At 44.4% G+C, this 14,744-nt stretch overlaps 1 protein-coding gene across 6 annotated transcripts; it reads left to right on the top strand.

Annotated features, from left to right (window-relative positions):
* The first annotated feature begins 633 nt into the window (after positions 1-633).
* Positions 634-12,098, top strand: kdm7aa (lysine (K)-specific demethylase 7Aa). 6 transcript variants are annotated; one of them, XM_027160791.2, is made up of 19 exons: positions 634-918; positions 3,986-4,071; positions 4,218-4,335; positions 4,426-4,586; positions 5,207-5,348; positions 6,350-6,536; positions 6,645-6,807; positions 7,275-7,362; positions 7,460-7,566; positions 7,683-7,718; positions 8,102-8,193; positions 8,297-8,392; positions 9,061-9,330; positions 9,499-9,623; positions 9,735-9,871; positions 10,143-10,210; positions 10,380-10,477; positions 10,799-11,004; positions 11,625-12,098. In XM_027160791.2, the coding sequence occupies exons 1-19, from the start codon at positions 821-823 to the stop codon at positions 11,711-11,713; spliced, it is 2,367 nt and encodes a 788-aa protein (XP_027016592.1). In that variant the 5' UTR covers positions 634-820; the 3' UTR covers positions 11,714-12,098. The 6 variants fall into 6 exon arrangements, with proteins under 6 accessions (XP_027016592.1, XP_027016590.1, XP_027016591.1 ...); XM_027160789.2 differs by having other exon boundaries at positions 639-918; positions 9,496-9,623; XM_027160790.2 differs by having other exon boundaries at positions 639-918; positions 9,496-9,623; positions 10,383-10,477.
* The last annotated feature ends 2,646 nt before the right edge of the window (positions 12,099-14,744 follow it).

A 14,744-nucleotide genomic window follows, 5' to 3' on the forward strand; every position in this document is an offset into this window, starting at 1 on the left:
TTTATTATTTCTGTTGTTTTTTTCATGCTCAGTATACTGATAAAAGAATAAAGAATGATAATAATACACATATTAAAGAGCACAGACTTCATCTCTGACCTCCAGCCTGTTTATTTGTCTGACAGCGCCACCTTGTGGACACAAACACCAGCTAACCTCAATGGCGTTCAAACGGATTCATTATTTAACAATAACGTTCAGAGTAAATAAAGGGCTGGGTATTTTTTTTTTAAATAAATGTTACAACCCAGAGATCCCTGAAAATCATTTTTAAATAAAAAAAATAAACAATTTTGTTTTCGTTTTTTGTCACGTGGCACACATTTAATGCACACGTGCTTATTATGTCTTTAGAGAACAAATGAAGTGTTGATGCAACGTTCATGCACTAGATGGCGCACGAGTCCATTAAACACGTCCGTGTGCTTTTCACATATAAGGCGTTTTTTCTTTCTTTCTCGTTTTCAGCTTGTATAAAATGATATAAAACGACATAAACATATTTTACATGTTATTTCACAACATAACGTATCTTATACGTCACCACATTTCTCCGTAATAGGTGTATTTGAGCCTTTATCGTGTTAAACCTCGGTCCTTTTCGGCCATTTAAATAGATTCACCCTTCGGTAATTTCCGCCGATTTAAAATGGCCAACTTCGGCTATTTCCGCCGGTGTCTCGTCACTTTCCGGCCATTTGCTGCGTGACTCCCGTCACGGACGAACCCATTTCGGGACTTTCCGTCACTGTTAAATCCCCACCTTCGGCAATTTCCGCCGACATTTAAACTTCGCCCTCGGACGAGGAGAGGAGGAAAGATGGCGGCTGCCCCGCTGTACTGTGTGTGCCGGCAGCCTTACGATCTCAATCGCTTTATGATCGAATGTGACATTTGTAAGGACTGGTTTCATGGCAGGTATAAACATTTCTACACCATTAACACTAATATAATCGGCTGTGAAGGAGAAATCCTCTCGGTATTCAAATACAACGGCGTTAGCATGCGAGCTAATTAGCTGTAGCACTTTAGCATGCGAGCTAATTAGCTGTAGCACTTTAGCATGCGAGCTAATTAGCTGTGGCATTTTAGCATGCGAGCTAATTAGCTGTGGCATTTTAGCATGCGAGCTAATTAGCTGTAGCACTTGCTAACTGATTGTTTATGTAAGAGTTTCCTGACTGGATATAAAACATTTCTGTATACTATAATATAATATGTATATATATATATTTTTACTCTTGATTACTATTGAATAAATCACAGGATGAATGTTAGTGTTAAGTCTGGTTTAGTTACACAACAAACACTTATAGTTTATTGTTGTTCCGTAATAACAGACATGACACGTTATAAACAAGCCGAAATAAACTGAGGGATGTTTTATAACTGAATAATAATAATACGGATGAACGAATGTTTGTTTGATTAATTGTCCTGTTTAACTACAAACCTTCTGCTCAGATATGTTTACAGTGTTATTGTGTGTGTGTGTGTGTGTGTGTGCGCGCGTGCGTGCATGTGTGTTATCTGTTGTAAACAGTTATACTTTCTTCAGCTGTGATCAATTTAGTGTGTGTTAGACAGATATAAACACTTAACACAGTCTCTCACACACACACACACACACACACACACACACACACACACTGCTCTGTACCATGGATAGACAAGTTATTATTAAGGTTTATGAAGTAATTTATTGTTAACTCACTAACTGACACAGATGAAGTGAGCAGAGAGATGTATAAGAGGACAGCGACAGACTGATAATGTGATGGACAGACGAAGGTATGTGGTAGTTTAGAGGATAAGGTATTGGCCCATTGATCAGGAGGTTGTGAGCTTGAATCCCGGATCATCAAGCTGCTGGACCCTTCAGCAAGGCCCTTAAACCTAAGTACAAGGCTGTAGATGTACTGATAACTAACTGATCCATAACTTATGATTAGACAGTCAGAGATTAGATGTATGAGGGAAATATGGACAGAAAGTTGAGTCAGTGTTTCAGTGTTTTTACGTTATCCCCTTGTTCTTTCTGTCGGTTTTCTAGTTTGATCTGATTTGATGAGAATCAGAATCAGATTTATTGGCCAAGTGTGTTGACACATGGCCAATACATAAATAACACAATACTATACAAGAAAACAATGCAGATGATGAGATACAATATAGACAGAATGAGTATAAAATATAAATACAGAATATATGACAGATCAGTTATGTACATAAAGTGTGAGTGTAAATAACAATATTGTGTAATATGTTTTTGTACAATATACAGCAGCAGTAGTGTGTAATATATACAGATGATGTGATGACTGACAGTCCTGATAATGCAGCAATTATAGATATGAAGCAGTGAATATAATGATGGTGAGGTGTTAATCTGGGTGATTGTCTGGGGTAAGTAACTGTTCCTGTGTCTGGGAGTTTTAGTAAACAGAGTTCTGTAGCGCCTGAGAGAAGGGATGAGCTGAAAGAGGTTGTGTCCAGGGTGTGAAGGGGCAGTAGTGATGTTTACTGCCCGGTTTCTGGTTCTTGTGTCGTACAAATCTTCTCCACAGTTTTGAGAGTGTTTAGCTCTAGACTGTTCTGACTGCACCATAGCACCAGCCGCTTCACCTCCTCTCGGTATGCAGATTCATCACCATCTTGGATGAGACCGATGAGCATAGTATCATCTGCAAACTTCAGGAGTTTAACAGTTTGGTCATTTGAAGTGCAGTCATTAGTGTAGAGGGAGAATATCAGTGAGGAGAGGACACATCCCTGTGGAGCGCCGGTGCTGATTGTCCAAATGCTGGAGGTGACACCTCCCAGTCTCGTGTGTTGTTTAATATCTGTCAGGAAGCTGGTGATCCACTGACAGATGGAAGGGGGTATAGTGAGCCTTAGGAGTTTGGAGTGGAAAATGTCAGGAATTATTGTATTAAAAGCCGAACTGCAGTCGACAAACAGAATCCGGGCGTCTCTCCCTGTGCAGTCCAGGTGTTACAGAATGTAGTGCAGTCTGATGTTGACTGCGTCGTCCTCTGGTCTGTTTGCTCTGTAGGCAAACTGTAGGGGATCCAGCATCTGTTCTGTTACAGACTTTAGGTGGGCCAGAACCAGCTGTTTAAAGGTCTTCATGATGACAGATGTCAGAGCGACAGGCCTGTAGTCATTCAGTCCAGTGATGGAGGGTTTCTTGGGGACCGGGACCGATTGTGGAGGATGATGATGATGATGATGGTCAGATGTCAGTCTTATATAAAATCTCAGCTTGTGGTTTCCAAGACAGACACAGTGTTATTCTGCAAGTGTGATGATGGACTCAGTGCTTTATCGGTGTGTTGGTGCTGGATGTCAGGGACTGTTTTTGAGTGCCGTGGTCGTGTTCTGAGGATTTGTGTTCGTTCAGCGCCGTAGGGACAGTGAGATCAGACGCTGTGTTGTACACACTGCACGTATACACTGCACACACACTGCACGCTAATACACTAATACACACGCACACTGCACGCACACTGCACACACACGCACACTGCACACACACGCACGCACACTGCACACACACGCTGCGTAACACACTGCGCACACACACGCTGCGTAACACACTGCACACACACGCTGCATAACACACTGCACACACACTCACTGCACACACACTGCACAATAATACACACTGCACGCTCCCTGCACATTACACACTACTACACTAAAAGTTTTTAACATTTTAGTTTTTGAAACTGATTTGAATTATTTCCCTGAGTGAACAAATCAAAGTAGTGTTGATGTGTTTATTATTTTTCCTCTTTCAACTTGTGGAACAAGTTAAATGTTCTTTTCAGGAGACATGTTTAGATGTGTGTGTGTTTGTGCATGTGTTTACATGTGCAGGAATGTAAGCTTCAATATGTCCTGTCAGAACAAAACCAGCTGATCAGGTGTGCCTTCTTAAACAGCTCTGGTATATTGTGTGTGTGTGTGTGTGTGTGTGTAGCTGTGTGCAGGTGGAGGAGCATCATGCTGCTGATATTGACGTCTATCACTGTCCTAATTGTCATCCAATCCACGGACCCTCCCTCAGTAAGTGTGCACGCGTGTGTGTGTGTGTGTGTGTGTGTGTGTGTGTGTGTGTGTGTGTGTGTGTGTGTGTGTGTATTTCCTCATCAATACTGTAAATTATGTGGTGTGTGTGTGTGTGTGTGTGTGTGTGTGTGTGTGTGTCTCAGTGAAGAAGAGGAATAACTGGCACAGACATGATTACACAGAGGAGGATGATGGGAGGCGGCCGGTTCAGGCAGGAACAGCGGTGTTTATACAGCAGCTGCAGGCCAGGAGCTTCCCCAGGTAATAACACCTGTAATAAACACCTCACTGTGACTGTGCTGGTGGAGTAATTATGAACTGTAACGACTTGTTGTTCCTGCCCCTGTGCAGTGCTGATGAGCTGGTGGTGCGGATGCAGGGAAGTCATGTGACACGGCATTACCTGGAGACTGAGGGCTTCTATTACCCCATCATAGTGCAGGACAAGGAGGGTCTGGGGCTCAGAGTGCCCCCACTATCCTTCTCTGTCAGAGATGTCCAGCACTACGTCGGTATGTGTGTGTGTGTGTGTGTGTGTGTGTGTGTGGTGCTCCTGCAGCTGTGCTGTCTGTCTCCGTAGTTACAGACCCCAGTCTGTTAAAGCGCTTCAATTACAGACACACACACTTCAGCTCAAACTGATGGGAACAGGTGCTCTCTTTCTCTCTCTCTCTCTCTCTCTCTGTCTCTCCCTGTCTCTCTGTGTGTGTGAGAACACACAAAGCACAGATCATATTACGCTCTCTAGTAGAAAGAATAGACCAGACTCTACTCTTGTTTACCTTTTCTCTCTTTGTCTCTCTCTCTCACTCTGTATCTCTCTCTGTGTTTCTCTCTCTCTCTCTCTCTCTCTCTCTCTGTGTGTCTCTGTCTGTGTCTGTCTCTCTCTCTCTCTTTCTCTGTCTGTGTCTGTCTCTCTCTCTCTCTTTCTCTGTCTGTGTCTCTTTCTGTCTCACAGTTGGCACAAAGAACTAACTACAAAAACAGTGTGTGATATGAAAGCTGTGTGATGTAGAGGATAGTGAGGAACTGTCAGACATCACCCAGCATGCAGAATGTTTTGTTTAGGCCACACCCACATCAGGTTTGTGCTGCAAACAGCCAACACATTGCTGCTTGTTTGTGACTGCAGGTGGAGACAAAGTGATCGATGTGATCGACGTGGCCAGACAAGCGGACAGCAAGATGAAGCTGAGTGAGTTCGTCAAGTATTATTACCAACCTGAACGTCCGAAAGTGCTCAACCTCATCAGCCTGGAGTTCTCTGATACCAAGTAGGTGTCCGGAACGCGCACACACACACGAACACACACACACACACACACACGAACACACACACACACATCCACTTACTTTACATCAGTCATATCGTCTCTAAGGCCACGTTCACACTGCAAGTCTTAACGCTCAATTCGGATATTTTGCTCATATCATATAAATTTTTTTGTTTGGCTGTTCACATTACCTTTTAAATGTGGCCTGTATCAGATACCAGTGTGAACCAGTGTGCTGTTTCGAACTGACCCGCACGCGCGAACGAACAATAACAATAACGTCACACGCAGCACGCCGTCGCGCTAAAATGTTGGCGAGGTTACGGAGGAAGTATTGTATCATCTGGTGCAAGCAAACATATCATGTAATGCTGTAATGTGATGTATTCGATGCAGACATTATGAGCTGGTTCACGTAAGCACTTATATAACACTCTTATCACACACACGTTACCAGTCACGTTTTTGCCGGCGCAAAATGTCGATGTCGAATGTGGATGTAGATTGACGCAAAAGTCGCATCAAATCCGCCTTGGTTGTTCACACTGCGGCCACATTGGAAAAAATCAGATTTGCGTCTGATTCAGGACCACATATGGAAGTGGCCCAGATCTGATTTGAAAAAGAATGAGATGTGGGCCAGACTTGAGTGTTCACACTCCTGAAGAAGTCTGACCTGGTCACTTGACCCCAAAAAAATTTGGGCCACTTTTACCTGCAGTGTGAACAGGGCCGAACACCTTCACCAAATGTGATGAATATGCTTATTATCCCAAATATGTTATAAGTTAGCTAAGAAGAGTTACCATGGCAACTGTTGTCACGCTAACCCTAACCAAGTGGTATTAGCTGTTTGGTTACACTTTAACATTCTGTTACATGAAACATAATTGTTCCAAAGATCTGATTAATAAGAATCCTATGAGATGATGTGTAGCTTCAACTCAATGAATCAGTTGTATACACAGGTTTAAAGTGTGTGTGTGTGTGTGTGTGTGTAGGATGGCTGAGCTGGTGGAGGTGCCAGATATCGCTCGTGAGATGTCATGGGTGGAGAAGTATTGGCCGGACGACTCCATCTTCCCCAAGCCGTTTGTGCAGAAGTACTGCCTGATGGGGGTAAAGAACAGCTACACCGACTTCCACATAGACTTCGGAGGAACCTCCGTGTGGTACCACGTCCTCTGGGTAATGCATGCTACACCCTTAACCCCCTGTTCACTACTGAGTGCCCTATTCACTGGGGTTGGGTATTGGGGTGTCCTACAGTGTACCCATAATGCACTGTGTCTACAGGGAGAGAAGATTTTTTATCTGATCGAACCGACCAAGACCAACCTCGCGCTCTACGAGTCGTGGAGCTCGTCGGCCAATCAGAGCGAAGTGTTCTTCGGAGAAAAAGTGGAGAAGTGCTACAAGTGTGTAGTGCAGCAGGGCACCACCGTACTGCTCCCTACAGGTCAGCCATACACCATACGGGGTGGGGGCAAAAAAGGCTAAGGCAAAAGACCTGATAAGCTGCCTCTGGTTTCTGTTAAGTGTTTAGGTGCCACGTCTACGTTCAGAACCACAACACACTGATTAACATGGCTCTCTTTTGTCCCCCGACCTCCACATGCTATTTCTTCTTGTTTGAAGACATTTTTTGCCATATCACGTTAATCCACTGTCTAGTTCATCTGTTCATGAGACGCTTGTCAGAGCAACATGGCTGTAGTCAGAAGTACAACTTACCCAGAATGCATCGCTCTAACGATGTTATGGGGAAGTCAATAAAGGAGGGTAATAGAACACATTGGGTTGATTTTATCTCTCTCTGTGTGTCTGTCTGGGTGTGTGTCTGTCTCTGTCTGGGTGTGTGTCTGTCTCTGTTTGGGTCTGGGTGTGTCTGTCTGTGTGTGTGTGTGTGTTCCACTTGCCCTACAGGTTGGATCCACGCAGTTCTCACGTCTCAGGACTGCATGGCCTTCGGGGGAAACTTCTTACACAACCTGAACATCGGCATGCAGCTCAAGTAATTTCCCACAATGCTTTATCGTGTGAACGATTTGTTTTCATCCCAAAGCAGGACAAGTTTGTTAAATAAAACGTGAGCTCTGTGTTTTGTTCAGATGTTACGAGATGGAGCGGAGACTGAAGACTCCAGATCTGTTTAAGTTTCCGTATTTCGAGGCCATTAGCTGGTACGTGGCCAAGAACCTGCTGAGGACACTGAAAGGTGAGAAAGCTGCAGCTGCTACTACTGCTAATAATAATAATAATAATAATAATAATAATAATAATAATAATAATAATAGTCAAAAATTAAAGCCTTTTATCTTCCTGACCAATCAGCTCGCAGCTCAGAGATCACATCAGGAAAACAAGGAGGTGAAGATTAAGTCTTATTAGTGAACCAATGTGGAGAGACGTAAAGCTATTTAACCGTCAGGAACACGTGATCTAATGACTATTTATTATTATTAATTATGAACGAATGTGAGAGATGTATAAAACTGTAGCTGCTTGTCGTCATGTCACACAAGCAGCTGAATTTCTCTTGGTGTTTTTTCTCTGACGCTACAGCGAAGACAAACGACCTCCTCGTCAGCGGTTACAGCGATCTCTACTTCGTCTGCGTTTCTGAGGAGAATCGATCAAATCGACAGAGCAAGCTAGGCTTGTGTGTTAGCCAATCCTAGCTAGGACTCAGATGCTTTGATTAGTGTGCTGTTTGTTTTGTAACCTGTGTGTGTGTGTGTGTGTGTTGGCAGAGCTGCGGGACGAGAAGCGTCAGCCTCAGGAGTATCTGGTAGAAGGAGTAAAAGCTTTAATCTCTGCCCTAAAAACCTGGCTGAGGAGGGAGGTAAAGCTCCTGTGTATTTATTCTTAATGAGCATTCAGGTTAATGTCTGTCCTCTGTGACCGCACGCATTGAACATCCTGCACCGGATACGTGTGTGTTCTAGTTAACGGCACCAAACAGCGAGATTCCAGACCACATCCGGCCGAGCCTCCTGATCAAGGAGCTGAGCAGAGAGATCCGTCACCTGGAGGTGCAGGAGGTACAGAATGCCGTTGTGTGTGCGTGTGTGTCCGTGTGCGTGCCCGTGCGTGTGCCCGTGTGTATCCGTGTGTGTCCGTGCTTGTGTGTGTCCGTGCTTGTGTGTGTCCGTGTGTGTGCGTGTGTGTCCGTGTGTGTGCGTGTGTGTCCGTGTGTGTCCGTGTGTGTGCGTGTGTGTCCGTGTGTGCGCCCGTGCATGTGCCCGTGTGTATCCGTGTGTGTCCGTGCTTGTGTGTGTCCGTGCTTGTGTGTGTCCGTGCTTGTGTGTGTCCGTGCTTGTGTGTGTCCGTGCTTGTGTGTGTCCGTGCTTGTGTGTGTCCGTGCTTGTGTGTGTCCGTGCTTGTGTGTGTCCGTGCTTGTGTGTGTCCGTGCTTGTGTGTGTCCGTGCTTGTGTGTGTCCGTGTGTGTCCGTGTGTGTCCCCGTGTGTGTCCGTGTGTGTCCGTGTGTGTCCGTGTGTGTGCGTGTGTGTCCGTGTGTGTGCGTGTGTGTGTGTGTGTGTGAGTTTTAGCTCAGATTTTTAGCCGACCTTTATTGTCTCCACTTACTAGGGGGCGTGTCCTACTGTTTGTAGGCGGGGTTATAAATGAGAAACGATTCCGATAACGAGCACCTGACTGAGCTTTCTGATATCTAATGTTTTTAATAATCAGATGCTTTCCGTTTCGCAGGAGGATCCGAGTAAACCGGTGAAATCTCAGGGAAGCGTAGAAAGTGCATCCGCTCACTCCTCGCTCGAGAGACGACATCACGCGCAACGGGTCACTCAACGACTTAAACCTCACCACCACCACCACCATCATCATCATCATCATCTTCAGCATCTTCAACAACAGCATGAACAAGATCACCACGAGCCCAAACTCCGATCAAACCTGGACATCCTGGAGCTGCATACTCGGGAAGTGCTGAAGAGGCTGGAGGTCGGCCCTCTGGAGGAGGTGAGAGCATGATGAGGAATGTTACAAGAGCGTTACTTCATCTTCACACACACACACACACACGGTAGGCAATGACATCAAGATTGAGTTCACTTCCAGCTCTAATCATACATACTCAGCATCTTGCTCTTTATTTTCATTAAATTCTTCACTTTCTCATCACAGCAGGACTCCGACGTGAGCTCCAAGGTGAACGCGAAGTTTAAGAAGGTTGTCCAGCCCTCTACTGTAGCGGTCGATGGTAACCATGACAACGCACTGCGGCTTGTGCTATGTAACGGCAGGATCGTGTGGTACAGATTTATGACCTCACCATTAAACCATTAAAACTATAAAGTTTATAAACTATATAAACTATATAACGTATAATAATAAGTGTGTGTGTGTGTCTGTATTGTACATAGCGAGAGGCTGCGTCTCGGGAACAGAGCTCTGAAAGACGAGATATCGCCATGCCAACAGCATCACGTTAGACCGGAAAAGCCATCGTCATGCCAACCAGAGAAAGTGAAAGTGGAGGCAGGTCAGGTCACTCGTCATGGTGAGTCATTTCACCCTCTCATGCTACTTCATTTAAATCCTGATCATTATCCAGAAGGGTCTGATGCCTGGGCTTCATGTTTAAGGGATCAGTTCAGTGTACAAACGCATGAGAAGAAACAAACCATTCATTATAATAACATTGTCCTTCATCACGCCTCAGCATCCAACACTGACCTGCACCAGCAAACCCACTGGCTATAAGTAAGTGTGGAGATGTTGTGCTCTGTACAGTGATGTGTTTGTGACTGGACGTGTTGTTGTGTGAGCAGAACTCAGGATAAAGCTGACAAAACTCTCACGGTTGCAGAAGGAAGAGGAGGATGAAGGGGAAGAGGAGGTCGGTTCCATATCCAATACAATCAAAGTTATTAAGATAGAAATATGGATTTATGGATCTCTCTCTTTCTCTCTCTCTGTGTGTGTCTCTCTCTCTCTCTCTCTGTTTCTCTCTCTCTGTCTCTTTCTTTCTCTGTCATTCTCGCTCTCTATTTCTCTCTCTCTCTCAGCAGGACAGTTCAGATTCAGGGAGCTCTGAGGATGAAGAGGAGTGTGAAATGCCTAAGATGAGAAACTCAGGGAGTCAACATCACAAACCACTCAAAAGGTAACACACACACAACTAGAAGATGGCCAGGTTTCTGGGTTCTGACATTAAATACATCTCATTTACATTTACAGCATTTAGCAGATGCCTTTATGAAGAGCAACTTAGTGTCATTTTTATGCAATTAAGGGTTAAGGGCCTTGCTCAGGGGCCCAACAGCAGCTTGGTAGCCCAACACACCCAAATACAAACCATATTCACCATCAGAAACACCAACATTCATCAAACACACAAGCTTCTGCCATCCAGTGTGTGTGTGAGAATAAATATATAATATCTCTGAACAGAGTGTAAGTCATTCACGTTGTGTTGTGTGCACAGGGAGCGTCCTTCCTCCCCCAGCAGGGTGCCAGACGGGGGCGCTGTGCCTCAGGAGGTGTGGTGCAGTAGCAGTGCAGTGTGTGTCAGCAGTAAGGCGAGTGCAGTAGAGGAGTGTTTATACACAGAGAGTTCACTCTCTCATGTACTCCATCCATCAAAACGACACACACACAACTCGAGCCCCATCAGCAACCAGGCCACTAAAGGTGTGTGGAAGTGTGTGTGTGTCATTGGGAGGTAGGAGGGGTGTGTGTGGTTGGGGGGTTAAGAGGTGGGAGTGAGTGTGTGGGGGGGGTGTCAGAGAGAGAGTGTGTGTGTGTGTGGTTGGGGGGTAGGAGGAAAGTGGGGGGGGTACAGGGCAGGGTGTCGGAGAGAGAGAGAGTGTGTGTGTGGGAGTGAGTTTGTTGGGGGGATGTCAGAGAGAGTGTGTGTGTGGGGGGGGGTCAGAGAGAGAGGGAGAGTCTGTGTGTGTGTGTGTGTGTGTGTGATGCACTCCTAATTTTATTTTGTTTCTTTAGCAACATAAAGATCCTAAAATGTGTGTTGTTTATTGTTTATGGAAGGAGTTTAGTGTCAGTGATCTTACACACTGTTATTATACTTATGATGTTCATTAAAGGAGTGATGTGTAATGTTTACAGCCCTGTGAGGTAAACTGCAATAACGGTACACCGTAATGTGCCAGCCGTCAGTGGGTCGACTGCATCTGATTTATGGGCCAGAAATATCAGTAATGAGAAGTGTTAGAACACCTCTAAATGTTTTGGCAGCGTGTTTGCTAGATCACTTACCGTTACTTTAATTTAATTCTAAATGTGTTTTTCAGGAAAACGTCCGAAGAAAGGCAACGCGACGTCCAAGCAGAAGCTGAGCAAGCTGATGAAGATGAGCACACACACTCGCTTGCTGCTTTAACACAACAGCAACACGCATCTCACTACCTAACACACACACACACACACACATACCTTGCATGTTTAAGCTTCAAGGTATGTAGGAATGGCACTAGCACGCTGAAGATAGCACACATGCTCTGAGAAATTAAGTGATGATTTAATAGATAAATACATTTTTAAAATGTATTTAACATTCAAGAAAGAAAGATAGATAAGCAGTGCAGGGAAATCTGTGATGGAATTAGCCAAATGTTTCAGGAAGTGTTGTTTGAGTTATTTAACTAGGTCCTGTCTGTGACTACAGTGTTTCCACACTAACACCCTTTTAATCACAACTTTGCATTACTGCAATATGAATGAGTTTATCTGTGACTTTTTTTTTTTTTAAGATGAAAACAAATAGACTCGTAAACACAATGATACTTATTTAATAGTAATTCTGAAAATCTCCAAGATTTAAAGTGTTCCCTGAATTTGACCTCGAACCTGTGACGTCACTCCAGCAGTTCGGCTTTGAAGATTCTGGAAAAAAAAGTGAAGGTGTGTTTATACTCCTTCTCCACCAGAAAGAACCGAGTGCTGGTTCAGAGCTGGTGCTGGTGCTAAGTTGGTTCCACTGGTGAACCTTCTAAGAACCGGTTTGCCTTTCCATCAATTAGAGAGCATCACAGAGCCGAGTGTGACGTCACTGTATACACGTCACGTTACACAGCAACGTTAGCGCAGCAGCGACAAACAACAATGGCGGATGTTGCTTTACTGTTAATGCTCATGGCTTTGTGAACCTACATTAACACCCAAACGCGGCGAATCTGTCGTGTACGTGCAGCTCCGTGTAATCTGTATAAACGGAGGTTGTGATCGAGAAAGTACATAACGTTATTTTATCATTAACACAGAAAAAGTTAGCCTTAGCATGTAGCTACCTACTATCATGTGTGCTGATAATGTATCATATTGAGGTAAAGTGAAAGTGTATTAAACATTAGTATACTTAAGGTACATTATCAAATGCGCTAACAGTAGCCCCGCCCACAGCTCCTACTTAAGGTACATTATCAAAGGCGCTAACAGTAGCCCCGCCCACAACCCCGACTTAAGATAGCTTATCAAAGGCGCTAACATTAGCCCCGCCCACATCCCCTACTTAAGATGCATGGGGATGTGGTAGCTCAGTGGTTAAGGTGTTGGGCTACTGATCGGAAGGTCATTGGTTCGAACCCCAGGTCCACCAAGCTGCCACTGCTGGGCCCCTGAGCAAGGCCCTTAACCCTCAGTTGCTCAGTTGTAAGTCACTCTGGATAAGGGTGTCTGCTAAATGCTGTAAATGTAAATGTAAATGTATGCATTATCAAAGGCGCTAACAGTAGCCCCGCCCACATCCCCTACTTAAGATGCATTATCAAAGGCGCTAACAGTAGCCCCGCCCACAAACCCTGTCGCAAGCGGTTTTTAAGTCTAGACCAGCAGCGTTTTGGTGCTACTTGGTGCTTTGGGTGTCGAAAAAAAGAACTGGTTCTAAATTAGGCTCCGAACCTGCACTCAAACTGCCTCGGTGGTAAAGGGGCATTAGAGACACGCTGGTATTGGAACACAGCCGGAGTGTTTTATCTTTTCAGCCAAACTCAGAGCTCGCAATCTACACTTTGTACAATTCACTCAGCTTTTCTTTCCCTCTCCTACCTCCACATGGAACCTGTAGCAGAAGCAGACGTGTGTGTGTGTGTGTGTGTGTGTGTGTGTGTGTGTGTGTGTTTCTTGGGCAGCTTTAGTGCGTTTTATTTCTGTAAAGTTCTCTTGCGTCTCATTTCTCTACGTAACGTAGATCACTACCTTCTTCCTGTCGGCTGTGGTGTAAACACCGGGGCTGGTCGCCATGGAAACGATGCTGTCCCGGTGTATAGTTCAGGGTCATTTATAATCTGTGTGAAAGTTTTTAAATGGTGCTGAAAGCAATAATTGTACAGTGTTTGATTAGTTGGTTTATCGGGTGATTTTTTAAGCGTATTTAAACATGTGAGATGGAGATCCGTAGCCTTGGAGTGTTTCTCTCCTTTACACTGACGTGATTTGTTTAATTTTGTTCATTTCTTGTCACCTTCAGTGTTTTGGTGGTAGCCGACGCACTGGACGAAATTCGTAGCAAAATGACTAAATGCTGAATTGGTGGGGGTTTTTTTTGGGCGTTTCCCAGTCGTTCTGCTGCTTTCTAGCTGATGCTGTCAGTGCTGATGTTCTCTAGGTCCAGTCTTAGCCAGATGGATCGGTGATTAGCATCGTTTTCTTTCTCACAACTGACACGAGGAACAAACAAAAAAACATCTTCACCCGGTCTCATCATCGGACACGAGTGTCTTTTTAAATCTCATTAAACTGTCTGTTAAAGTATCAGTCAGAACAAATCACACTTAGTTATTATTAACACGCATCACGTTTCTGTGTAAAGTCGTCGCAGAACTACGAAATGTCACGTAGCGGAAAGTCCGTCGTTCTCAAACCTGATTTATTTATTTATTTATTTTCTCTCTCTCTCTCTCTCTCTCTCTCTCTCTCTCTCTCTCTCTCTCTCTCTCCCTCCCTCGATTAGACACGAACCTACTTCGCGTTAGTTATCCCGAGCCTCGTCTCTCTCTGAGCCGCAGACGTCACTCAGGTTTGTCGTGAATTACAGTGCAGTCGTTTAAATCACCACGATGACGTCATATTCAATAAACACTACTGATTCCTGAGATTCGTTTCACAGCAGCGTTAACTGATAAAAAAAAACTAATAATTTAAGGTCAAACTGCGATCCTTTTTTTTTAATAGTAAATTGTGACCGAATTTCGAGGCTCATTATGTCGCTCTTATAAATGATGTAATAAATTTTCTTCACCGGAATATTTGGGATTCTGTTCATGTCTGACGTTCATTTTTCTGGAGTATTAAAACCTCTCGTAAAAGCGAGAGAAAGGCGAAAAGGAAGACGGGCAGAAGAAAAGCAACCCGACTATTAACTAAATATTAAGAACGGAAAAGTAAACAAATCGAACAAACTGTTAGTGTGATTT

This window comes from Tachysurus fulvidraco, chromosome 19 (assembly GCF_022655615.1).
Source record: "Tachysurus fulvidraco isolate hzauxx_2018 chromosome 19, HZAU_PFXX_2.0, whole genome shotgun sequence".
Lineage (NCBI taxonomy): Eukaryota > Metazoa > Chordata > Actinopteri > Siluriformes > Bagridae > Tachysurus > Tachysurus fulvidraco.